Raw genomic sequence first — 27,593 nt, forward strand, 5'->3', positions numbered from 1 at the left:
GAGATTTTCAGACACAGTGCTGCTGAAAAACTTCTCTTTATATACCTTTCTCTGGCAGAATAACTCCAAAGTTTGCATGTGATCTGGTAAACACTGGAAAATATTAGCACTGTATTTAGTGACGGTAGAAACTTTGCCGCAGCCTTTGGTAAAGGTTAGGCTTAGGAAATATTTGTGTTGGATGCTAATGATACAGCTGATGACCTGATGACACGTGAAGAAAGAAAACAAGGACATCATCGAGACTGAAGCATAGAAATGTGAAGAGACGTGTCCCAAACAATGCCCAGATAGTTCCTCTCATCATATATATATATATATATATATATATATATATATATATATATATATATATATATATATATATATATATATATATATATATATAAAATTTGTTAAATGGAAGTATTGTATATTGTATATTTAAATTGTTTAATTTGTCAAAACAAATTGTGAAATTCTTGTAATTTATCATTTTAATTAATCAAACACTTATAAACATAATTTCACCCTGTTTATGTTCACCTTCTGTTGAAAACATTTGTTACACTAAAAATCAGTACTTAACTGTATCTTTCTTCATAAGAAAAAATATTTTACGTTTTCAACTTGTTGTTTGTTTTAACCGTAATACCATTACACTGGGCTCTCAAGGCAATTAAAAATAGTTGAAGTCAAATATTGAAAAAACACTTAATTGTCATTTACAGAGAATTTACTTTCACACACAAACACCGCTAAATAAGGCTCTAGTTCTCAGCGTGTCGTAAAACGGCGCTACCTCCGCTGCAGAGCCACAGCTGGCTACGAGGCTCTCGCCGCTTAGTGTATCAGTCCACGCGCGGCGTGCCAGATATAAACAAACGCAGGTAGTCTGCCAGGACGAAGAGACACGATGAGAACTAGAGCCTTATTTAGCGGTGTTTTTGTGTGAAAGTAACACGCTGAAAACTCTCTAAATAAAGCGTGAATGCAGACCCATATCAGAGTTTTTCGGTGGGAGTCCGTTTATTTGTGTTTTTGGTCAAGTAAAATATGGCCCCGTCTGAGTGCAGAGGAAACCGGCAGAGGAGCAGGGAGGGGGTGTTTGGTGTGAGCGCTCTGGGCTTCTGCTGCACAAAAACACTGCTGTAGGGGTAATTTCTGCCCTAAACCTTGTGATAGGACCCAACTTGTTCCATCCCGGAGTATCACTTTAATACGTTTTAAGACGTCTTGATGTTCACAAATGTCTTGAGATGTCTCGAGACGCTTTGATGGCTGGGTATGCAAGCGGTAGCTCTGCTCGCTGACAGTTTCTCCGGGCGTGTCTGTTGCTCACATGAATTAAGGTTGCTGATAATACTGATATGGAAATAGTCATAGTAGAAGTATGTGTGTGTAAGAGAGTAGAAACCTAATGTACTCCATTCCCCCTCCTTGATCGTAAGCCCTCAGCTCGACAGATCGCTGAATAATTTGGAGTGAATTGAAAGACAGTTGTTGTTGATTTGTTCATTTATTTAGACTCAACACACAAAAACACAGTAAAACAGATAGCAAGCGATATACACAGCCTAACTGAGCAAAGGAAAGTGATTCTTAACCAGCTAGCATCGCTTAGCGAAAGTCTGCTAGCTTAACACTAATGTCAATGGAAAATCCCATTCATGGGCTAACGCAATTAGCATCATGACTATCTTACTTTCTATGAGCTTATTTTATCTTTGACACAAAAATAACTCCTTTTATCAACACCCACAGGAATATGTTTTTCTGCCTCTTAAAAAATGATGAGAAATGTGTGTGTTGTCTTTGATCTGTTCCTTAACATGTATGAGCTTTAAAGGATTTCAAACCACCAAATTCAGCTTTTCTGTAACATTTCAGAATGAGGGTCATGACATTTTTAATCTATTCCAGGTGGAAACTGAAAATATAGGTATGAGTGAGGTCAGCGATGGGTTAATGCCACGATAACGTGCTTCTGCAAACTCACCATATTTACATAACCTTTCCTAAACAGAGATGGTGGCCTTAGACAATACTTAGCTCCAACGTGTCAGGCAGTTTTGAGTTCTTTACCTAAGCAGGTAAGGCCACTCCCACGTCCGAGGTCATGTGATCCCAGAGAGTCCTCAAGAACTGGGTTACTGATAATGCAGAAGACTCTTAACAACTTTTAGGGACTAGGCTTATGACTCTGTTAGCGTCAAATTAGGTGTTTGGAGAAAGTTCAGAGGACGATTTAAAGAGGCCAAACAATCGAGCTTAGTTTGAACTGTTTCATCCAGGCCAGCAGCTCATTGTTAAACCAGATATCTGTCCCTCATTCCCTCATTTTAGTTCTAGGTGGTGTGTCCCCGGCATAATCGGCAACAACTTTTTGCCCTCCAGGATTTTTTTTTTTCATTTTGTTTTAGAGCATGGTCCACGTAATCTGCTGTTTGAGATACAGGCAAGGCAGAAAGTAAACATCCGCCTCCTGACCCTGTTGGTTAGATCACAGCCTGTTTGATGACAATGAGAATCTGCATTTGCTGAAGCTGCATTTTTAAGAAAGGCCACTTTATTAGCCTTCAGATCTGCCTTAATCCTTGGTGGCATAGATTCAGCAAGGTCCTGGAAACATTCCTCAAAGAGTTTGGTCCATATTGACATTATAGCATCACACAGTTGCTGAACTCATTGTCATGTTGAAGAAAGCAGTCTGAGATGATTCCAGCTTTATGACATGGAGCGTTATCCTGCTGGAAGTAGCCATCAGAAGATGGGTACACTGTGCTCATAAAGGGATGGACATGGTCAGCAACAATACTCAGGTAGGCTGTGGACTTTAAACCATGCTCAGTTGGTACTAAGGGGCCCAAAGTGAGCCAAGAAAATCTCCCCCACACCATTACACCAGCAGCAGCAGCCTGAACCGTTGATACAAGGCAGGATGGATCCATGCTTTCATGTTGTTGAGGCCAAATTCTGACCCTACCATCTGAATGTGGAGCAGAAATCCAGACTCATCAGACCAGGCAACGTTTCTCCAATCTTCTATTGTCCAGTTTTGGTGTTGATGTGTGAATTGTAGCCTCAGTTTCCTGTTCTTAGCTGACAGGAGGGTCACCCGGTGTGGTCTTCTGCTGCTGTAGCCCATCTGCCTCAAGGTTGGACGTGTTGTGTGTTCAGAGATGCTCTTCTGCAGACCTCGGTTGTAACCAGTGGTTATTTGAGTTACTGTTGCCTTTCTATCAGCTCCAACCAGTCTGTCCATTCTCCTCTGACCTCTGGCATCAACAAGGCATTTTGTCCCACAGAACTGCTGCTCACTGGATATTTTCTCTTTTTGGGACCATTCTCTGTAAACCCTAGAGATGGTTGTGGGTTAAAATCCCAGTAGATCAGCAGTTTCTGAAATACTCAGACCAACAACCATGCCACGTTCAAAGTCCCTTAAATCACCTTTCTTCCTCATTCTGATGCTCGCTTTGAACTGCAGCAGATCGTCTTGACCATGTCTACATGTCTTGATGCAGTGAGTTGCTGCAATGTGATTGGCTCATTAAAAATTTGCCTAATAAAGTGGCCAGTGAGTGTATATGTGAACAGCAAATGTGGCCTCAGAGAACCCTGGACCTCAGGTCACATCAATAAATTCACCTTTCAGCCCAGATAGCAAGCAGGTACTGATTAGCCAGAGGAGGTGAACAGAATACAATAGAATACAATAGAATGTACTTTACTTATCCCCAAAAGGGAAATTCAGAGTGGGCTGCATGGTAGGGCAATGGCTAGTGCCCCACCATGCAGCCCACTCTGAAGATGCTTCCCTGCATCTTTAGTAGGAGTGATAAAGTGACCTGTGCCAAAGGTACTAGTCATCATGGGGGCTGACTTTAACTGAGTGATAGACCAGAAAGTGGAAACTCAAAGTGTTATAAAGCATGACTCAGAACAAGCAGCAAAGTTAATGAGAAAAGCTCAAGGATCAAGGATGATTGGATGTCTGGTGTAATTTAGATGACGTATACAAAATATACAAAATATCCCATGACAAGGTTAGTTCCTAAAGAGGAATTATCAGTGTACGTCATCGTAAAGCTGCGCATGCATCTTTAGCTCCATTCATTCAGAAGAGTTAGCGTTAGTGTTCTGTGGACAGCTGTCAGAAACCTTACTACACAATAGAAGCAACTTCTAACAAGTTTTGACCATCACAGCACAACCAGTGTTTCAGAGCTAATAGCGACCATGCTAACTGGAGACTCTCAGCTGAAGGTAATCAACGGCCGAGAGTCACCAGTTAACAGGGTCACACTTTACACTGAAACACCAGTGATGTCTGCATGTCAGTAATTAAATGTGCCGTCTTTGTCCAACCTCAGTTAACCATGTTTGACCACAAACAAGCAACTTTTACTGCTGATACTCAAAATGCAGATTTGACTTTGCTTATTTAAGAAAAAAGTTGGTTTGGGGGCCGAGGTTATGACCAAACATGGGCAGTGAATAATGAGCTAGGGTTAGGCACACAATCATTAATAATCTGATTTGTTGCAGTTCCCTGGACGTAGTTTCTGGTTCTTTTATTTTGAACCTGGTCTCAGACTCAGCAGTCTGTGTGCTCTTTTTGGTCTGGGAGGGTTTCTGATTTATTGACACATGTTTACGTCCTGGTCTGTCACAGTCTGGTGAGTGTCCACAATGCAGTAATGAGCATCGAATGACAGTTGTGAGTTTGAATTTCTGGATTTCTCCTCTATCTCTATCACCTAATTTCTGTCACCTTGCTGATCTCTTCTGTCCACTCACTGCTATTTCATATCATCCATGAAAGTGACAATATTTAGTTAAAAATGCATTTTTTGGTGGTTACCTCCTCCACGTCAGTTTACAAACCATTATACTCCGCAGTGCTTCTGCACCCAAGTTGCGCACGCATCCGCCATTGTTGGTAAACAAATAATCCCTCTATAGTGCCAAGGGCGAAATGTTGTCCCACTGTTAGCAACTATTTGGCATCTGCTCCTAGTGTTGCTTTAGTCAACAGAATTATGACTAAATATCAACGTCAACGAACCTTTATCACCTGACGGAAACGGGAGGAGACGGGACGTGATTGGTTATGTGACTAAAACTATAATTAAATATATAATGCAATATTGTTGATGAATAAAAACAGAACTAAATGTGGTTTACAAGACGAAAACTCTGCTAATATACAGTAGGGCTGCAACGATTAGTCGACGTTAACGAAAAAAAATAATTGATGCAAATTTTAATAGTTGACGCGTCGTATTATTGTTTTTATTGTTGTTGTCACATGGTGAAATCAAACACCAGGGGGGGGGAATACTCATTTGTAACTTCAGCTCACAGCATAAGGTGCTGTGTTATTGGATACTTTTAACGGAAAAGATCACTCAGTTCATACGTGAGGAATATTGATGAGGAAAAATCTCCACTTCCAGAGAGCGCTGTGCGCTGACAGAGGCTCTGACGGAGCTTGACAGCTCCTGGAGTTTAGCGTCTGATAACGTGATTTAGAGAGTCTCCTTCACTCTCTGTTACCAACAGTTTTTCAGGATCTGAGTCAAAAACTAGAGTCAAAACTTCCCTTACTTTTGAAAAGAGAGGACACTTATCACTCTCAAGCTCACTTTGCAGCGGTAACACTCAGCGGAGAGGAGGAGGGCGGAGTGCGCATGAGCGAAATAGCGCATGTAGAGAAACGAAACTTAACGCGTTGTTATGGAGAGCTGGGAGAGAGTCAGACGGGATCATACAGAGAGCAAAGCCCCAATAAACAAATAAACATTAGAAAACAAGAACAAAGTCATTAATAAGCGGTCTGTCCTATCTTCATTGACTAAAACTAGACTAAAATAACCATGGATAATTCTGACTACAATAAGACTAAAATGCTGAGACTTTTAGTCAACTGAAACTTGACTTGACTAAAATGAGTATAAATGTGACTAAAACTAATAAAAACTAAAATAATGGTTTGACACAAAGACTAGACCAAAACTAAAATTAAAACAGGTCGCCAAAAACAACACTATCTGCTCCTTTGAAGGGTAAAGTGTGTGGTGAAGGTGTATTATTACCGGATGGTGTATGTTTGATGTGCTTAAAGCTGCCAGCTACCTCATTAACACAATGTTGGGAAGGGTGCATCTGGTTTACCCACCCAGTCTGCCCTGTTTGTGGCACGGCTGTTATGGATAGGTATCATTTTCCATCAGGACAGAACATCAATTTCATGGGTAGGTAAAGTTTTTCGTATCATGAGTATTTCCTATTGTGAGCTCTGTATCATATTGCATATCTAACCGTGAGCTGATTATTTAGCGGATAACTGTGGTTATGATTCTTTTGGGAGTGACTTTGACTCCATGCAGTGATTCCTACTACAGAGCCATGTCTGTCTTTATTGATGATCTCGTCCATCCAGTGGTTTTGGTCCTGGTTTCTTCTTAATCTGTTATGGTTTTATGCTCTGTAGATGATGAAATCCTCGGAGTCTTAACATTACTTTGAAATCGTTAAACTACTTGCTAACACAGTCTCACAGTGACAAACCTCTTCCTAGCTTTTCATCTGACAAATCTATTTTAGTCGTGTGGCTAACCTGTGGAAAATTTCTGTTGCAAAAGTCACAACTCAAGTTCTTCAGATTTGATGGTTTCTTAATTCTGACCTGCTCATTAAACCCCCCACACACACCATTTCATTCATTCAGTTTCAGAACAGGCAGCTGTTGAAAAAAGAGGCGAGATGGGATGCTGAATAGTCTGGTTTATTGATAAACATTTCAGTTTATCTTTCATGAAGCATCAGGAGCATCAAAGACGCTGAGTTTTCAGTGCTGCACTCTGAGGTGTGTGCTGCAAACATAAGGTTTCTTCACGTCACACTGAGAGTCGACGACTTTGCCCTCTGTGAGAAAAACACAAAGATTTACCAGTGAAGAACAAGAACATCCGAGAAATATAAAACAATCATGAATTTTACTCAGTTTTAAAGAAGAATTTCTCCAAAGTGTGTTCATACTTTTCAGTTCCATGCAGTCTTCTATATCAGGATCGTTACGAAGCTCTGCAGCCCACGCTTTGAAAGCGTTCTTTGAGCCATCAGAAAATTTCCACGAACCCTCCTGGAAGAAAAAGTGTATTTAGTGAGTGGATGATGAAATCCATTACTCCTCACTCTTGATCAAAGTCTTTTTTATTTTATTTTGTGTGTTATTACAGAGAGAACAACATAAACAACAACAAACAAATAGGACAGTTGCCCCCCCCCCCAAAAAAAAAAAAATAAAAAATAAAAAAAAACATGCCCCTGTCCTAATCCCCCCTCCCACAATACAGGGTCATCAATATTTGGCCAGGCAATAAGAAAATAAAATAAATAAATAAATAAATAAAATATATATAGTAAATAAATAAAGAAATAAAGGAATAAAATAATAATAATAATAATAATAATAATAATAATAATAATAATAAAACAAAATAAAAGTTAATAAAGAAATAAATATATTTTCCATGTATATGTTTACACACAAATACACCTAACACACTCTTAAACACACATGTACATAAATGCATTCACACTTAAATAAAAAGATAAATAAATAATTAAATTAAATAAAATAAATAAAATAAAGGGAAATAACATAACAAGGGGTTAAAAAAGTCATATTGGTAGCTGCCATGTTTTCAGCATATGATAGAAATGGTTGCCAAGTTACAAAGAATTTCTTGGTACAACCTCTAATCATATCTAATGCCATTACTCCTCACTCTACTCTATTACAACCAAAACTTTCAGGTTAAACCTACGGTGCCAATTCTGTCTTTTAATCATTTGAAATACAACCTTTTTTCTGGTAGGTGCAAGTTAAATTCAAGACTTTTAAGACTTTTTAATGCCATTTGAAATTACATTTAAGACCAACTTCACAGTAAACATGAATAGAAAAAACAACAAATTAATTACACAGGGTTAGGGGCAAGTAATAGAGACCCAGCTGCAACCACATCAATGTTTGTTGGTTCCGCTGTCTTTTTTTAAAATTTTTTATTTGGGACCATTTACAATCATATTAACGTGTGTTAACATAAAATTTTATAGATTATTTTAAAACACAAGACACTTCAGACCTTGTTTTTAGATTCATAAATTCATTCACCCACTCCTATTTATCCTACGATAGTTTCCTTTTTCTGGATTTGTCCACTCCACATTTGTTTTGTTGTTTAGCAGTCCTAATCTATGTCATGTCACAAAAAGAAACGTTAACACTCACCCGAACTGCGTCATATCCTCCAACCCAAACGCCTACACCTTTTCCAACGTCTTCCACAAAGTGATGGAGCACTTCAAGTTCCTTTTCGTTATGGAATGAAGCCAAGTTTCCTCCCTCTTTGTTACATTGGGTCTAAAATGGGGCAAACAAAGAAGCGATAGAAATATGCTTTGGAGCTTCAGCGAATGAATAAAAAAGGTGAAACCAGAGTAATGGAGAATGATAAAGTGAGTGTTCTGGTGTTGTCCTGTTATTTCGTTAACTACCTCTGCTTCACACCAGATCTTCGCTTTGCCACGATACAAATAACAGCGTTCGTCGATCTCCGACCAACCATTTGGGCAGGCCTCACAGCAGCCTCCTAAAACACCAGATTAACATTAGACAGACCTGAAGCGTTTGTTAGTCCTCAGTGCATTCGTACGATATGAACTGTATGACTCACAAAAACATGTTTCACAGTCAGAGTCTGCAGCAGGGAGGCATCGGTTGGTTCCACGCTTATTAACACCCAGTGTTGGGACTAATGCGTTATTGCCAAAAAAGTAATTTTGGCAGTAACTAGTAATCAAACACATTATTTTTAAAATTCAATAACTCAGTTAAAGTTAGTGAACGATCCATTTATTAGTTTGTTTTACATTATTTTACCATCTTGGTTGAGCCACTGTGTTTACTTCCTGTGTCAGGGAGGTTTGGGGAAAGTGCAAGAGCCCGGAACCCAGGGCAAGTTTCTTCTCGTGGAAGTACGCTCACTACGTCTCCTTCGTTGAGCAGAAGGAGAGAAATGTTTATGTTGAATGCAACTTATGTCTCAGAACTAAGAGCCTCTCTGCGTCCGCAAACAGCAACTCTAATCTGTTTGCTTAACTATACCTGATTGAGATTTCCCCTTTTGCATTCAGACTTTAAGGCCTGAACCACACGTATATGGATATTTTTTTTGATCGGATATCTTTTCCCTTGTTTAAAAAAAAAATCTCCGTCCACACCACAGAAATATCTCTGTCCATACGAAGAGGCCAAACTGAAAACGATGGCCTCTGGAGCCTGCAAGGCCATGCCTGGCCGATAAGTGGCAGGTTAGCAAAATGTGAAAACCATAGAAGAAGAACGTTATGAGCATGCGCAGTCAAACAGTGATTTGTTGCTGTCTATGGTTGCTGGGCGCTTGACGTCATCATGTCAACACCAGCTCCGTTTAACACCGCTACACGGATCCACTCAACCGGATATTTTTTTATTTCTTCACTTTTTTATCCGTTTTTAAAAATCTCCGTTTACGTGGGTGAAATCTCCGTGTTCGTGTGGTTGGGTGGCCCAATCGGACAGAAAAATGTGCGTTTAGGAATATATCCATATACCTGTGGTTCAGGCCTAAAAATCCAACTAAAAGCTCTGCTTGAATCATTATACTGATGTCATTTTATGCATCAAAGGGTTGGATTTAACATTAATATAGTGATTTAGAGGAGAAATCAGCATATTGAGATATATATTGTCTATCAAGATAAAATCTACAAATATAACGATACTGAATTTTGGCCATATCTTGCAGCCCTAGATCTCATGTCTCTTTTCTATCAGTGCTTTATAGAAAGTGCTCTCACATTCTGCATGGTTGCTTGGTTTGGTTGTCTTGCTTTGTCTTGCTTTATCTAGTAAAAACAGACTCGTGAACTTCCCTGATCACCTTCTGTTTGCTGAATTTGATCTTCTTCCTTCTGGACGATATTACCAAATGCTGAGAACCAAAGCTAGGCGAACCAGAACTTCTTTTATTCCATTTGCTATTGAAAACCTTAATTTGTTGGCCTGACCAGTTTTTATTTCTTGTGCTTTATCCTTTTTGTGGATAGAATTGATCATTGACTGTTAGACTCTAATCCAGGGGTGGGCAAACTTTTTGATTCGTGGGCCACAATGGGTTCTAACATTTGACAAAGGGACCGGATCAGGAGCAGATGGATGGAGTGCTGTGGTAACTATCAGGGTATCATTTGTTCATTCCATTTCCGTTTTAGAATCCAAAATCGGAAAACGGATAACGGTCTATTTTTCGCTGTTTTGATTTTGTTTTGAAATTAAATTAGAACATGAGAGAATGGAATTATAATGGGATTTTTATCCAGTGTATGGTTCGTTCTTTAGTTATTCTGTTTCAAAACAAAATAAAAAAAAAACGAAAAAATTGACTTGTTTTTTTGTTTTTCTGTATTAAAACCAAAACGGAAAAACGGAATAACAGAAAATCAGAAAAACATGTTTTTTCTGTTCTGGTTTCAAAAATGGAAAAACGAAAAATAACAGATTGTGTCAAAATTGTTTGTGTGATATTTTGATATGAAATGTGAACGTCTCTATATAAAAATTAGACAAATAACTCACATTGAAGGTTTTGTACATGTTCCTGATTTTTTTTTTTTAAACTAACAGATCGCTGACGATCCACTCCATCTTATCCGCGCTCATATGCACACTTCCATGTGTTTCAATGAGTTTTGTTTTGTCCACTTTCCTTTTCTTAGGTCCGTTCATCTTTACAGAAGGGCTGATGGGTCAGAGGGTAAAGTGCAAACGTGGAGTAATAGGCCTACGCTTCACCTCGACAAAGCCAATGCATCTACAGTGCGCCATCTAGTGGGAAAACATCAGAATTGCAGGGAAAATAAAACATTAACAAGGTTTATTCATTTAATCTTTTCAAGTTCGGGTGGCCTGATTAAAACGTTTATGTCGCCCCTGGGCCTTAGTTTGCCCATGCCTGCTCTAATCCTATTTATTGACTTATATTAATGACTGCACTTGTGGGTTTTGCCTGATTCTTAGTTTTTGGCATTTTGTGGGTTGTAGTTGAAGATCAAACTAACAGGAGGTTCTTCGTTAAATTAACATTAAAACCCAAGAATAAAACACTTTTTTTTGGCGCTAGACGACGTTTCAGAGGTTGGAGAGGTTCATCTATGAGGTGGGGAGCACAGGAAGTCCCGATGACCCCAGCAACCCTGTGGTTCAGCTCTGTTGAATCCTGACAACACAGCCAGGGGCTGTTTACGGGTGATGGAGGACAGAGCTGAAACACCAATAACCACCAGTAACCAAAGGTTGTTGTAAGCCAAAAATGAGCTCTTTACAATCACTTGTAAGACAAGCTAAAGCAGACACAAATCTTTGTGAAGGGTTTTCATTTCAGGCTTTTACATATGTTTAACTGCAGCCTGTAAGACGTGACCGTTGAATTCATTCACATTCATTTACGAAGATGAAAACTAATAAAGTACAAACCTTTCCTTGTACATTTTCCCTGTGAATGCAAAGAAGATATAGTTAGGGGGTGATAAATGCTACTCACAATAAAGCTTAAGTAAAAAAACAGAGACATCTTTTAGACAGAAAAACTTTTACAAAATTACAGTGTTTTTCAAAAGTTTGTAATCAGGGCAGTCCATCTATTTTAGCTTTTTTCTAACAAAAAATGTCAAAAACTTCAGGATGTACAGTGAAATGCCATGAAGTCACTTAAGCCCACTGTGTTTCTATGGGTCTTACTTACATCTGCCCCCATCCACAGTCCACTGCTCAAGCCGAGGAGCAAAACAAGTTGAAATATCTTCGTCATCTGCGTAAAGATCAGAAGCTGAAATTAACTCTGTCACGGAAAGTGTGCTTCTGTATTATTTTTTTAACACAATATAATTTGATATTTAACAGATTACTCTTTAAAGTCAGAGTTGAAGGTGAGATTTGATGCCTTACCATGAAGTCGTGTTCAGGTGAAATTGGACTTGCTGAGAAAATGCCCCGTTGTGTGGAAGAGAACCGTCCTTTAAATACCACTCAAGGTTTTTTTGACTCGAAAGTTTGCTCAGGATAAAATGATAATTATGTTGAAATAATTATCATTTGTTATGATTCAAAGGTTAAGGAAAACATTGATATTATAGCCAACTTTGGATGACGTTATGCCACAGCCTTGGGTAAAGGTTAGAGAGCTCCTGTAGGAACATTTGTGGTAACTCGGTCAAACACAAATAAGGATGTGGAGTCTGTTCCTTCTTTCACTGTACCTTAAAAAAAGCCGTCTCTTTGCTATAGTGAGTGTTGGCCTCTACTAAATACAACATGAAATAAGGCCCACCATTCAGTCAATATGGGCAACCTTGCTTCCTTTTCCAAGTGAAACATCAGCAGAGTGAAAAAGACACTGTTGATGTTCTACATAGGGAAAAATAAAGACCTTTAATGTGCCGACTCCAGAGGGGACATTCAATATCTTACTGGCAACAGTACGGCATAGGCCACTTCATTTAGTCCACCTAGCTCAGGGGTCAGAACCTGCGGCTCTTTGACTCCTTTGCAGTGGCTCCATGTAGCTTTAATAATCATTATTGGAATATAAATTTTAAATTTTGTTTTCTTCTTACAAAGGGTATTAATGATAACAAAACAGACACTAAATAAAATCATAATATAACATTGTGTACTAAAAATGCATCACCTCTTAACTTTTTTTTTTCAAATTCATGACATTTCAGCAAGTTTTTTTAAATATCAAAAATGATGGACAATTTTTTTTTGTGACATTTTTGAAAATTATGAAAAGGAATTAATTTTTTTGATGATGAAGCAAATGCTTGATTTTTTTTGTACAAATCCCCCTTTTTTTGTTTTTTATTTTTAGAAAGTTTTATATTATTATTTTGAAATTGAGCTAAATTTTGAAACTGCTTTATTTTTTTGGAAATAAATGGCCCTTTTTAAATGCTTTTTATTCTTTTTATTTCTTTTTACATTTTTGCAAATTTAGAAAAAGAATTCATTTTTTTTAAATATTAAGCAAATTTTTGATCTTTTTGATTTGATCTCCCCCCTTTTTTTTTTTTTTTTTTTTACAATTTTGAGAAAGTTTTTCTATATATTTTTAGTACTTAAGCAAAATTTTGAAATTGCATCATTTAGGGTTTTTTGGCAAATTTATGACTTAGCAAATTATTTGAAATATCAACAATTTTGCACATTTTTATATTTCATTTTTTTATTTTACAAATTTTTGTGTTTTATTTTATTTTGTAAATTTTTAACTTTTTGGCATTTCATTCATTTTGCAAATTTATAAAATTTCCAAATTTGCAATTTTTTTCAAAAACAAAAGTTTTTAGGTTTTGGCAATTGGTGTGAAACAGCTGTGAAAAAAAGGGACTAAATCTGTATGAAATGTGTGTTTGAATAGTTCGATGTATTCAACCTCCAAAAAGTTTGTAGAACTCACAGCAGTTATTTCAGAACAGATGCCACAAGTTGTTCTCCAGAGTTTAAAGACTTAGAGCTCCCCCTGCTGGGTGGCTGCAGTACACACAACAAACCTCTCCTCTTTAAAGTCATCAGAGGTAACAATGAACGTCATGTACACCAAATACATTTTTCTCTTAAGTTTTGGTCATTGGCGTTTGTTCTTAAGCTGTAAATTTCAAGGTACACTTTTACAAAAAGTTTCTTACAAAGTTATTCAACTTTTGAAAAAGTTTTTGCAGCTCTGTGGACCAATGAGTCTCATGTAGAGTAGTGGATTGTACACACCTCAGGGATATTTGATGCATCACAGGGCAGTCCAATGCAAGTGTCATGTTGGCAGTCACGGAGTCGGCCTTTCACTTTCAGAAAACAGGATAAGCAGGAATATAATCCAGTTCTTTATTTTGTTCATCAATGCAGGGTTCTTCTTTTCACAGTAGTTTGGGGACCAAGACTATCCTGTAAAGGAAGTAATGTTTAGTGAGTGGGTGAAAACACTCTGTGGGGAAAATGTTATTATTTTGTTAAACTTTTGATGTATGAGAATGAATGCTTACTGGAACCAGAAACAGAAACTTGTTTCTTGGGTAAACGAAAAAGCACTGGCAGCCAAAGGCAGTGATGTCTCACCCACTCAGAGGGTGTGACATGGGAAAGATCATCGTAACATGCAACAACATTTATTGGTCAAGGGAAACCTCCCATCCAGGCAGACTGGTGTGAACTGTGACACTGGATCCCAAGTGAGAGGGCGTTGCTTTTTGTGTAAACCTTGCTAGTAAAAGATAGATGGATAGAGGACAAAAACTCTGGTCTCTTGAAAATCATTCTCCAGTTGGTTTTTGGAAAGTTCATGGTTAAGCCAAAAGCGAAATGAAACTCGAGGTTTAGGGAGATACATAAAACTTGGACACTTGAATACAACTGTTTACACCAATGTCATAAGTTCCCAACTAAAAGAAGTTCTTTTAGTTCAAGTATATACCGAAATGTTCTCTAAGTAAAACCATCTGCATGACAAAGTATCAAAGCCGTGTCGGCAGGGATTTAGTAAAGGCTCTTTGAAGAAAAAATACAGAGCACTTTCTTTTTTCAGCTAACCTGCTCGAAATGGTCAAAAAGTGTGAAACTGGACACTTCTGACACTCAAAGGTCTCCATATTGGCTACGTAGAGGAAAGGGCGGGAACGATCAATGGTTGATGGATGTAACCAAGCTGTGAATGGTTGTGAAACATGATGGTAGTTCCAGTAAATGCGAAGCCTCAGTGTTTAATTTGAGACAACACCACCCTGTGAGATATTATATTCATACTACATTTACTCACTTTACTGTAAAAGCGTAGTTTTTGTGTACTTAATACTTAAGTAGTTTTTAAAATCCATACTTTTACTTTTACTTAAGTAGGTTTTTTGTTGAGTAATGTTTTTTGTTTAGTAATAACATTGCACTGCTCCAGCTGCACCTTCCTCTATCCTCCGTTTCTCATAATTATTGTTATTTCATTTTTCTGTAAATATATATATATATATATATATATATATATATATATATATATATATATATATATATATAAATTTTTATATATAAATAAAAATATATAAATTTTTATTTTATTTTGTAAGTATTATTTCTCTTTATATTTTTTAATATTTTTATATCTTATACCTTAACTTTTCTATCTTCTATCTGCATTTTTATTTCACCCTTGTTAAGTGTTAGCATCAACACACCAAGTCAAATTCCTTGTATGTGCAAATGTACTTGGCAGTAAAACTTAATTCTGATCTTCTGATTTGCTACATTTTAAGAAATATCAGTTACTGAGTAAAAAAACATAGGCTAAATTAAAAAAATGAAAAAATAAAAAAAATAAAAAAAATAACAAAAAAATAAATAAAGAAATGAAAAATTATAATAAACCCATTGGGTGAGAGACAACTGCTGTGTCCACCACAAATAAACACCACAAAAGAAGAAAAAAAAAAAAGGGAGTGAATGATGGGCAGAAAAACAACCTGTTGCTAAATTACAACTGGGTAAGGCAAAGGTGTGTTTGAGCAGGTAATAGGGGAATACTCTGTCATGTTGACATGTTTTATGTTGTTTATACAGTTTATTTGTAAAGATTACCCTTCACTTAACAACAACTTTGAAATTAAAATCCTTGCGTCCTTATGCATCAAAAGTAACAGTAGTTCATCAAATTTTTTTATCTTTACACCTGTTTGGGACACAGCATGAGTAAGATCACTGAGCTCTGTGGGGAAATGTTGCAGCATGGTGCTGCACCACTAGAGGGTGGTAGAGGACAAGCCTATGACAGTGGGATCAGGGAAATAAAATGAATGCAAGTTTGAAATCAAATAAACAAACTACACCCTTTTTTTTCTTTGTTGGCTGTATTTGCAGCCAGTTCGTTGTTCCTGAGCTGTCACCCTTTAAAATCGTTTTTTGAGAATTGTTTTTGACAAATAGCTCTGCATGATACTGTAGCCTGAAATAAAAAGGTTTTTCTTTTGAATAGACTAGTTAAACAAAACTTCCTAAGGTCAAACTATAGACTGTGTAACAAATGGACATGGTCTCTGTGATGTCACCCAACTGTTTCTGGAGTAGAGTTTTAAAGTAAATCGTCGCCAGAGGTCATATCGGAAAGTGGGCGGGCTTTAAGCCTCCACATTAACAGCTACAGGGTTCCCACCAGTCAATCTGCTGAGCTATGTGCATTTCCTTTTGACATAGGCCATATGTTTTACTACTTAACGAGGAACATATGGCGTATTTAAAAGAAAATGAACATACCTGAGAGATTCTGTTGATGTTTTTGGTTGTCATGTCGTTGTCTTAGAGAGTCACTCGTTTAGCTCTTTTGAATAAAACGTAGCTGTCCTGCTTCAAACTGACTTCATCTACGCTGTAGTGGTAGAGAAGCTACAATTTCCAGGTCACGATAATCAGACAAATGTCCCGTAATTCAACTCCCCTTTGTTGGATCTATATTAACCAACAGGATATCAAAAAACAGACTGATTTTCATTAGTTTGTTCTCAATTCCAAAAAAAAAAAAGAAAAAGAAAACGAAACATTTTCAACGTTTTGCTGTTTGGTTCATAATTGAATATCTGTTAAACGAATGATACATTGACTTCTGAGCACACCTCCTCTTCATAGGGCATACGATTTGGATAGTTTAGATATCTACAACTGCCTCCTTTGGATGTCAGTTATGTCCTAAAAACAGGAAAAAAAATCTATTAGCCCTCTGGGTCCTGAGCACATTTTGAGCAATTTTTTTTGCTTCTGTCATATTTTTACTCACTGTGGACTCATTTTTCACTGCAATATGAAGTTCTATACTTTTATGAGGTCAGGAGAACCAGGGCTAAAGGCAGATGTAACTAAACAATGTCTGAATGCAAGAAACTATTCAACAAAGAAAGGCGGAAATTGAATATTTACTCTAAAACAATAAGAACTGTGAATAACTATGTACAAAACACTTTAGTCAAGTCTTGGATCAAAGAAGAGTGAAGTATTCTCAGTTTAACATGCTCTGAACACACAAACTGTTGCTCATTGGTGCAGAGCTGCCCGAAGCTGAAACATGACACCAGGAAGATGAAAGGCAAGTTTCAAATAATTCTTCATATTTAAATACAGAACATATATTGATCATTCAGGGCTTTTTTAAAGCAGTAAAGAGTGTAGAATTATTTGTTTTTTACAGAATTGATCTAGAGCAAACGGTTGATTTTCTGCAGATTTTCAAAAGGACGTGTGAATAAACGAGATGTGGAGGGCAGTCTCACAGGAATCACTCTCCATTCCCGCTGCCTGTCGGGATGTTGCTGACGTCACGTGTAATACATTCAGGGACCATCGGAAATTTGAGAATCTGATGAGAACACCACTTTTTACAGCTTTTGAATAGGACAAAGGGTTTGTAAATGCCAGGCACTTGAAAATAAGTGCGTTTTGAACCCGCCGGCGGGTTTGGGATCCAGGGGGTTGATTCCCAGTTCGAATAACTATCTAGAAAGCTTTGATTTATCTTTTCTTTTTTATTCTCATGTATTAAGTTAACTTGAGAGAATAATTACACAAAATCCAGCCCAGTTTCCTGTAATTGATTATTATTTCTCCATGCATGCTAACATTCTGTTACAAGTTATTTGAGGAAAACTTTGGCACACTTTTACCGCTGGTGAAGTAAATATGAGATCTGATCTTGCTGAGGAAATGGTTTTGAAAAAGGCTGTCTAAGGCTAGACTCGGAGATTCACTGGCAACCCCTCCAGGGTGAACCCAGCCTCTCATATCCTCTGCTTTGTGTCCTTTGGTTACTGGATCAGTGATATAAAACACAATGCTCTGACTCATGCTGGAGATGTTTGGTTTATTAAGGTATATTTCAGTGAATCAGACATGTCAGTAGATCTTTATGCACTGAAATCAGCCAGGACGTGGCATCAGTCAAAGAGCGCTGGAGACAGGACCGTCTCATTGTAAGTCCTTGACTTCCATGTCCCGTCCACAGATGTAAGATCTTTCGTCTTTACATTTCCAGTCATTGGGGTGTTGTGGGTTCTCTGTGGGTAGAAACACAGCACGAAGGCTTCACACATGTAGTCTGCTTGACTTTTATGAATCATATTAGAGTTAAAAAAAAACACAAATGAAAACAGTTTTATATTCGCAATGGAGTAGAAACCGATGAATATAAATTTAAAAAGTTAATTTCTTACTACTAAAGTTCAGTTCCATGCAATGTTCAGCATCCTTAAAGTTGTTTGGCTCCTTGTTTCCCCACCATGTAAAATTAAAGGGGGTCCCATCACTCCACCTCCAGCAATTCTCCTGAAAGAAAAGGATGGTGGCGTCAGTGAATGATTTGCAGGGTGGTAAGATGACAAAAAAGGCCTTTCAGCAAAAGTAACACAAGGATAATAAGGATAATGATAGAATGAGACAGACAAGCCATGTAGCACTGTAGTTAGCCTGTTAGCATGGAGGATATTTGGTCTGTGCTGATTTTGATTGTGCAAACAGATTGGAGCAGTCAAACAGCAGACTGCTCCCCCTTCTAAAGCAGTGTTTCCCAAAACAATTTTCAGGTGGCCCACTTTTTTGGGAGAACAAGCCACGGCGATCATCACATTTATTTCAAAAGATACAATTCAAACAAAATTTCTCCCAGACATTGGTATTAACTCAAATAATCCACACATGAAAAGAAATCACAACGTTCAGGTCCATAAATAATGATTATGGTGAATTAAGTGCGATAACACAGGAAAAAAGTATTGAACACGCTAACTGAGACTCATCTAATACTTAGTGGAGAAGCCTTTGTTTGCAGTGACAGCTTCCAGAAGCTTCTTGTATGTTTGAACTAATGGCCCACACTGCTCAGGTGTGATTTTGGCCCATTCCTCTGCACAGATTGTCTTTAAATCTGGAATATTCTTTGGTGCCCTCTGGTGAACCCTTTTCTTTACTTCTTTCCACAAATGTTCAGTTGGATTGAAGTCAGGTGATTTACTAGGCCATTCTAACAGATTGATTTTCTTTCTTTGAAACCATTTGAGAGTCAACTTTGCCGTGTGCTTTGGATGGTTGTCCTGCTGGAAGGTCCAGCCACGTCTCATCTTCATCATCCTGGTGGATGGCAGCAGATTCAGATCAAGAATTTCCCCATACATGGCTCCATTCATTGCTCCGTCAGTTATATGAAGTTTGCCAACACCATGAGATGAGAAACAACCCCATGCCATGATGCTTCCACCTCCAAACTTCACTGTTGGTGTAGTGTTTTTTGGCTGATGTGCAAAGCCATTTCTCCTCCAAACATGGTATGTAGTATGACAGCCCAAAAGTTCAGTTTTGGTCTCATCTGACCAGACAACATTCTCCCAGTATTCTACAGGCTTGTCAAGATGCTGTTGATCAAACTTTAAACCAGCTTCAACATGCCTTTTCTTGAGGAATGGAGTCTTGCGGGCTGAGCGTCCATAGAGGCCATGGGGGTGGAGTGCATTGCCTATTGTTTTCTCTGTAACAATTGTACCTGCTGCCTCCAAGTCTTCCTGGAGCACTTTCAGGGTGGTCCTTGGCTCGTTGAGTACTCTTCTGACTATCTTTCTGACTCCCTGGTCAGAAATCTTCAAGGAGCTCCTGTGTGTGGCCTGTTGATGGTAAGGTGGTGCTTCTTCCACTTGTGAATAATGGCCCCAACGGTGCTGACTGGAATATTCAGGTGCTTTGATATAAGTCTGTAACCAGTTCCATTCTGATGCTGAGCAACAATCAGGTTGTGAATGTCTTCAGAGAGCTCTTTGCCTTTACCCATCATGAGGTGTGTGGTATTTAACTGCTTGGTGAAAAAAACACCTTTTTTATAGGACCATCAATTTGCTCTAGCCCAGCTGATGTTGGTTTGCACTAATTGGAAGTTCAAGTAATAATTACTGACAGATTCATGTGTGGATTATTTGAGTTAATACCAATGTCTGGGAGAAATTTTGTTTGAATTGCAGATTTGGAAATAAATGTAATGATAAAAAAGTTGACACGTTCAGTACTTATTTTCTCTGCTGTATGTGTGATGGTGACACAAGGACAGCGTTTGGAACTAGAAAAGCACTCAGAGAGCGCAGACCTCCACCAAGCATATTGTGTTTGTCACTAACACTTTAGTCCTACTAAAGAACTAAAGAACGCTGTGTAAAACGCTCACCTTGACTGTATCATGCCCGCCAACCCATGTCTGCTTATTCTTGCCTGTCGACGTTTTTATCATGCCTAAGAGTGCGTCTAAATCCGCTTCGGTGTGGATCGAAGCAAGATTTCCTCCAAGCTTGATGCATTCATTCTACAGGAAGACGAAAAAGACACTGAGTGAAATGAGACCATAACAAGAATATGTCTTGCAGCAGAAACATGCCATGAGCAGTGCTGACTTATTTTTTTACCTCAGCATTGTCCCAACTCTTTTCCTCATAGAAGAACTTAAAACAGCGAGAGTTATACTCAGTCCAACCTTGGGGGCAGGCCATACAGCAGCGCGCTGCAACAAATATGTTGTTTTAGAAATACAGCACATGAAAATACCAATCAGACATAAGATACACAACAAAACATCCACATCTCTGACTCACTTCACCCATTTAAAAATCTACCCAGAGCAACTTTTTCAAAATACACGCATGCAAACATCTACTTTCACCCTTTACAATCATTACTTTGTTACATTTTTAATAGAAACAAATAATAATCACAATTTTCAATCCTGACTTATGATTTAACCTCAGAAACAGAGGATCTTTGTGTCTGCCGTGAAAAGGAGAAAGAAGTACCAACCTTTTTTGTTACATTTCGCCTGCGAATGCCAAAAACAAAATTGCTGTCAGAGTTGAGACCTGTTTCATGAGTACTCACAAGATTAAAGCAGGATTATCATCCTGTGCAGGAGTATAATGATTAGAATTACATAATTATTTTTCCACATTAGTAAAAATATACCTTAAAAAAGTGCATGCCTAAACAAAAAATAGCACATTAAGGAATTTTAAAGTCTCTGCATAAATCAAATCATCGATAAAAAGTTGAACTGGGAAGAATGGGCGTCTTTTTTAACCATTAATCGTTTTTTTTGCTACGCCTTTTACCTCTGTATGGATTTGAAACCAAAACACCCCTGTCACCCCCTGTGTGATAATAAAATGTTCATTCTTTACAATTTAACATTTTTATTCTTCAATATGTAGCCCTGTAATGCTGTGTTCATGCCCAGTATAGAAAATCTCCTACTCTCCCTTTCCCTCACAGGCACAAGGATGCATTTAGGTACTTAAACATGGTACCTTTTGATTTTCCATGAATAGGTACCTGGTACTTTTGACAGAATTTGCCAACACATTGCAGTTTGAAGGACCGTAATTCCTTAACAGTTTACACAATCAGAAAAAAAAACAATGGTTTGTGAAAGCTAAGACTGTGCTGTTTCAGTCGATATTTGGGTTTTACGGTAATTTCACTCAGGCATTTAAGGAAGACCACGAATACACACAAGATAGCGGAGCAGATGTATGGCATAAGCGCACATTGTTGACGATGTGTAATCAACTTTTTAGAATGGAGTAACGTCTTGTGTTTGTACTCTATATGTGTAAGTGTGTGTTGCGCAGCGTGTAAAATAGCTCATCGTGTGATGTTAGAACAGTGTACCAAGTCTTCTTTTTACTCTTTGGTCATGTTTTGAGGCGTGTACTGTGTGATATCCTTTGTAAATCAATGCACCAAGCCTTATTTGTACTGTACAGTGAGCGTAACCAGATGAATCTCTTCTCCCATACTTTGACTTTCAGTCTCCTCCCCTTCTTGGCTCTACCTCCCAACATGTTTTACTGTTGCCTCAAACGGTACATAAGAACGGCAGCTGTCACTCATCATTTAATGCAGTTTTTACTCTCTATTAACCAGGGCTTAAAATTAACATTTATGCTCACCAGCCACTGTAGTTAGTGGTTTCCCAGAGTTACTTGCCACTCAGCATTTTCACTAGCCACAATTTTGTTGTTGAACAATTATTGTTAAACATGATTAAGGTGGATGATGACGTGCTAATTATTACCTGAACTAAATTTACAACCATTTTAAATGTAAGTGACCCCTGTGCACACTCAAATCAAGACTACATAAATCAGGTATTCAGCTCTGAAACGGTCGTGCTCCTTAAATATAAAAATATGCAGACTATTGAAACAAAGTAATTAAAGGAGGAGTTCATTAGTGCAATGAAAGTTGTAAAGGTTGAAGATTAATTAAAAAAATAAAAACCAAACTGGAAATCTAGCTAGAAACACTGTCTGCTTAAATATTTATTTACAACAGTAATTTTTCAGTAATAAAGTAAGTACCATACTTTCTGGACTGTAAGTCACTTCGTAGTATAATCATACTTTTTTTTTTGAAGTTGTGTCAGTAAAAAAATGTGTCATGAAGACAAAAAAAAGCATATATAAGTCACACTGGACCATAAGTTTCATTTATTTAGACTGATTTGGTTTGTTAACAGTATTTCCAGGGTGAACTTTTTACACATAACTTGAATAAGTGTTTGTATATTAAGAGGTTTAAAAATTGTTCCTACAGCTCCTCATATCTGTGAGTTTCTCTTCTCTATGGGTGCTCCTCTCCTCTCCTCTCCTCTCCTCTCCTCTCCTCTCCTCTCCTCTCCTCTCCTCTCCTCTGCTCTAGGTGAGTGTTACTGGTGAGATCAGTGCAGTGTGAGCTTAAATGAGCTCCTTCCGAAAATGTCCTCACTTTTAAAAAGTTACGGGAGTTTTAGCGCTAGTTTGTGACTTAAACCCTGGAATCTGTGAAAAAGACGTGAGTGAACTTTTAAATCACGTTATCAGACGCTAAACACCGGGAGCTGTCACGGACGGAAACTGGAGATGAGGGCACCTTAGCGAATAGACCAATGAGCAAACACTGTGTGCAAGCAGTGCTCATGGGAGTTGTAGTGTCGTAGTCTCATACTGCAATGGGTTTATTATTTCAGATGCCGTTTCAGAAAACTACAGTTAAATAATTCAACCCGCCAAAGTGACTACTAGGAGTGACAGCGTTACCCGCCACAACTGGAATTGGGTGTTAATGTCAAGCCCTGCTAATACCTGATGGAAGGCCGTGACGTGGCGGAGCGCAATTGGCTGGAGTCTGAGGACGGGGTTTTCAAAGGGGCAGTTTGGACGCCGGCCCTCTTGCCTCAGCGCCGCGATTCGTTTGAAGCAGTTTTGAGTGTTGCGTGTGCTCCTTATGATAAAAGATCAGTGACTTCTTGTTAATGTTAGAATTTAAAATAGCAGTCTTGGTAAGTAGGGGAGGGGAGTCAGTCTCAGGTTTTGTATGTTTTGTTTTGTTTTTTGTTGTTGTAGAAAGGGGTAAGGTGTTTTGATTTATCAGGGTGATTTTGTTTTTTTCTTTGTCTTTGCTGTGTCTCCCTGAGCAAGGTTATAATAGTTTTGGATTGTCATTATAATTTAGTTTTAGTTAGTTTTGACATTTTTTTCCCATTACAGTTTAGTTTTAATTAGGTTTGCAGCGGGCATTCTAGTTTTTATTTAGTTTTGATTTTTGCAGCAAGGCTTACTTTTAGTTTAGTTTCAGAGTAAATATTTTGTAATACTTTTTATTTTCAAGTCCAACATAGTGCTCACTGCTCAGTCAATGCTGATACTGCACTGTTGGCTGCTGCCTTCATCACAAGAAAATAATATAAACTTAATAGAAAAAATATAACTATAAATTATATAAAAAAGGTTAACATACATTACATAAAAATAATGTAAACATAACTGATATAAAACAATATAATATGAGCTTTAATAATTACAAACTTGGACTCTGTAACAATAAAGTCAGACTCACATGAAATTAAACTATTACAGATGCTCTGATTCATTGCTCCACTACGTTTCGTTGCAGCACAGCGCACAGCCATTCAGTGCAGTAAAGAAGCACGTCCCTGTACGTCCCTATGATGGTGCCATACGGTGCTGACAACTGCCGAAAACTGTTGTAAAATTGGTTGGGAAAATGTGTCGGATTAATTTAAATCCTAAAGACCCATTAATATTGTCCGAAACGATAACTAGAACATTTTGTCGATAACTTTGGTTAGTTTCAGTTAGTTTTGTGAACACAAGATACAGTTTTAGTTGACTTATCGTTTTTGTTTTCTTTTCTAGTTTTTATTAGTTTGAGTTAACTGCAATGTATTTTAAATTTTAGTTTTCGTTTTTAGTTTAGTTTTAGTTAACTATTATAACCTTGTCCCTGAGGTAACCCAAGTAGGTTAAAAAACCCTGCAAATTAAATTTTGGTTCAAAAACTGCAACTTTATGTCACTTTATGTTATTCCCAGTGCCTCTAAACTGGGTCGTAACAAGACCAAGACCAAGACCAAGAATGGGGAGCGACATGCGAGAAACAGGCCTCGGGCTGGAATTGATCCCAAGCCACCCAGACTCATGGGGCGGGACCTAAAGCGCTAGGCCATCTGGGCCCCGTGCTTCTATTCTTAAAAGTTTGACCACAGCTCATCTTGAACGACTAAAGAGACAGAGTTTTTGACCTATACTGCAGCCAGCCACCAGGGGGAGCAGCTGGCATCAAGCTAAGCAAGATGATCTCCATTTTTTATTTTTTACAGTCCATGGCCCTGACAGATACAATTTAAGCAAAGCAAAGCTGCTGATCAAACTTACATCTGCGCCCAGCCACAGCCCGAAAGCCACAACGAGATAAAACACCAAGGCCATCTGTGAAAAGGTCAAATTTGGTTAAAAGCTACGTTATGTCCTCATTTCAAAATGTTAAAGTGACAATATGTTGTTTATTCAGACTGTGCCAACGCCAAAGCCTTTTAGCTTGTTTTATTTGTAAGTAAGCTCTCAGGGATCTCCAAACTGAGATTATAAACAATCATTTTAGGAATAAAGGAACAACAATCTCAGAGAGGAAGCTTGGTTGGACCATGTGAGAAACAAGTTTCCCACCAATACCGGACTTACAAAGTCAGTAACGTCAGCCTAATCTATTTCAACATCATGTCTTTTCAGTAAGTTGCAATGCCCAAAGAAACACGCCGACTGTTCAGCAGGATTTCTCATTATGCAATAATAACTAAATCTTCTGTTGCAGCTCTTTAGATTTCTTTGTGCAGCTTGATTTCTTACTGAACTCTTTATACACAGCTGCACTGCGGCATTGCTCTGTTGACCTGCAGACGGGAGTGCAAACACAATCACTGCACTGGATTTGTCGTGTTTACTCCTCTGAGTTTTACACCCAAGGAGCTCACTTAAAGTCTACTTCCTTTTCGAACAATTTTTTCTTTTCTCTTTCCTTTCTTTTTCACTCTTATAAGCGCTGATATCTCAACGACTCTTCTTAAATTTAGGTAATCCCATCTGTAACTTTTGGTACAGGCATATTTTTACCCTAGTGACTCTAGTTTGACTTAAAAGAGTGACAACATGAGGATATGTCTTTGGGTTAAACACAGCTGAATGCATTCTCATATTTAGGAATATCTCAGAAGGACACACTGATCAAAATCTACATTGAAATCTAATCTTATGATTCAAGTATCTCAACTTACCTTGTTGTGAAGATCAGAAAAAGACCTGTTTTGTGAAGATATTCAGCCGATGTGCAGCTGAAAAAACGACTCTTTATATACCTTTCTCTGGAGGTACAATGCAGAAATTTGCATGCCATCAGGTAAATAGTGGACAATGTTGGCACCGCGTTCAGTGATGATAGAAGTTTTGCCACAGCCTTAGGTAAAGGTTAGCCTTAGGAAATATTTGTGTTGTATGTTGAATGTTATAGCTGATGACTTGATGATATGTGAATGAGAGAAAACAAGGACATGATCTCAAATAATGGACAGGAATGTGACAGGATGTGTCTCCAACAATGCCTAGGTAAGTCAACATCAGTAATATGTGACATTTAAACATTCAGCAGCTCGAAGAAGGAGCCTGAAACGTCCTACATAATTTATCACATAGCTCCTTTATCTAGCATGTTTTGCAGAAGCTGTATTTTAGGCTCAAGTCCTATAGTTGGCACCTTCCAATCCAATCTATTCCAATGGTGTTGATAGAGCACATTTAAAAACAACACAGTTCACCAAAGTGCTTTACAGCAGCAACATTGTCAGAGTCCCTCTGTGCTGTCTAATTTTAGACCTGTATCCCACCTGCCTTTTTCTCTCTAAGGTTGTTTTCTTATTCAACTACAGTCATTTTTAGAATCAAACTCCATCTTTGATAAATTTCAATCTGGTTTCAGATCCCGACATAGTACATAGTCAGCATTGCTAAAGGTTCACAAGGATATCACCCTGTCCACGGATGCTGGGAACCCCCACAGTGCTGGTACTGTACTCTGTTTTTGCTTCCATTGGGGGCAGTCATTGCAAAGCAAGTGTTGTTTCACCTTTATGCGGATGATCTACAGTTATATTTGCCTCTGAACTCAAAGGAAGTTTCTGCACTCAATAAATTACATAGCTGCATAAGTGACAACAAGCAGTGGCTGCCATGTAACGACAGCAAAACTGAATGTGTACATTGGTCGTCATTTGACATTGGTATTAAGTCAAATAATCCACACATGAAAAGAAATCACAACGTTCAGGTCCATAAATAATGATTATGTGGAATTAAGTACGTTAACACAGGGAAAAGTATTGAACACACCATGGAAAGGCTGTATACTTTGGCAAGGAAATGCACCATACCACCTGAAATCTGTCAGTAATTATTAATTGAACTTCCAATTAGTGCAAACCAACATCAGCTGGGCTAGAGCAAATTGATGGTCCTATAAAAAAGGTGTTTTTTTCACCAAGCAGGTAAATACCACACACCTCATGATGGGTAAAGGCAAAGAGCTCCTAGAAGATTTTTATATTATATTCCAACTCCTTGCGAGATTTCTGACCAGGGAGTCAGAAAGATAGTCAGAAGAGTACTCAACCAGCCAAGGACCACCCTGAAAGTGCTCCAGAAAGACTTGGAGGCAGCAGGTACAATTGTTACAGAGAAAACAATAGGCAATGCACTCCACCACCATGGCCTCTATGGACGCTCAGCCCACAAGACTCCATTCCTCAAGAAAAGGCATGTTGAAGCTGGTTTAAAGTTTGCTAAACAGCATCTTGACAAGCCTGTAGAATACTGGGAGAATGTTGTCTGGTCAGATGAGACCAAAACTGAACTTTTGGGCTGTCATACTACAGACCATGTTTGGAGGAGAAATGGCTCTGCACATCAGCCAAAAAACACTACACCAACAGTGAAGTTTGGAGGTGGAAGCATCATGGCATGGGGTTGTTTCTCATCTCATGGTGTTGGCAAACTTCATATAACTGACGGAGCAATGAATGGAGCCATGTATGGGGAAATTCTTGATCTGAATCTGCTGCCATCCACCA

At 38.2% G+C, this 27,593-nt stretch overlaps 2 protein-coding genes across 2 annotated transcripts; both read right to left on the minus strand.

Moving 5' to 3' along the window:
- Positions 1 to 6,762: 6,762 nt before the first annotated feature.
- LOC141788521 (galactose-specific lectin nattectin-like) lies at positions 6,763 to 12,075 on the minus strand. Its single transcript, XM_074667351.1, has 7 exons — positions 12,041 to 12,075; positions 11,838 to 11,903; positions 11,570 to 11,588; positions 8,551 to 8,645; positions 8,285 to 8,416; positions 7,027 to 7,129; positions 6,763 to 6,912 (listed from the first exon to the last, which is right to left on the minus strand). Exons 1-7 carry the CDS (start codon positions 12,041 to 12,043, stop codon positions 6,836 to 6,838), a joined length of 495 nt encoding a protein of 164 aa, XP_074523452.1. The 5' UTR covers positions 12,044 to 12,075; the 3' UTR covers positions 6,763 to 6,835.
- Positions 12,076 to 18,079: 6,004 nt separating this feature from the next.
- Positions 18,080 to 25,782, minus strand: LOC141788754 (galactose-specific lectin nattectin-like). The gene is made up of 7 exons (XM_074667811.1): positions 25,749 to 25,782; positions 24,853 to 24,906; positions 20,939 to 20,957; positions 20,551 to 20,645; positions 20,316 to 20,450; positions 18,325 to 18,436; positions 18,080 to 18,168 (listed from the first exon to the last, which is right to left on the minus strand). The coding sequence occupies exons 2-7, from the start codon at positions 24,904 to 24,906 to the stop codon at positions 18,080 to 18,082; spliced, it is 504 nt and encodes a 167-aa protein (XP_074523912.1). The 5' UTR covers positions 25,749 to 25,782.
- Positions 25,783 to 27,593: the final 1,811 nt, after the last annotated feature.

The sequence above is a fragment of the Halichoeres trimaculatus genome, unplaced genomic scaffold, assembly GCF_033239565.1.
Source record: "Halichoeres trimaculatus isolate MK-OKI-2021-1 unplaced genomic scaffold, fHalTri1.1 fHalTri1_scaffold_4, whole genome shotgun sequence".
Taxonomy (NCBI): Eukaryota; Metazoa; Chordata; class Actinopteri; order Labriformes; family Labridae; genus Halichoeres; species Halichoeres trimaculatus.

Coding starts and splice junctions, on each gene's coding strand:
- LOC141788521 (XM_074667351.1), bottom strand. Junction 8,417..8,550: donor AGATCTGGTGTGAAGCAGAG/GTAGTTAACGAA, acceptor GCCCCATTTTAG/ACCCAATGTAACAAAGAGGG. Junction 7,130..8,284: donor GAGGATATGACGCAGTTCGG/GTGAGTGTTAAC, acceptor TTTTTCTTCCAG/GAGGGTTCGTGGAAATTTTC.
- LOC141788754 (XM_074667811.1), bottom strand. CDS start 24,906: ATGGCCTTGGTGTTTTATCTCGTTGTGGCTTTCGGGCTGTGGCTGGGC. Junction 20,451..20,550: donor AGAGTTGGGACAATGCTGAG/GTAAAAAAATAA, acceptor GTCTTCCTGTAG/AATGAATGCATCAAGCTTGG. Junction 18,169..18,324: donor CATGGAACTGAACTTTAGTA/GTAAGAAATTAA, acceptor TTCTACCCACAG/AGAACCCACAACACCCCAAT.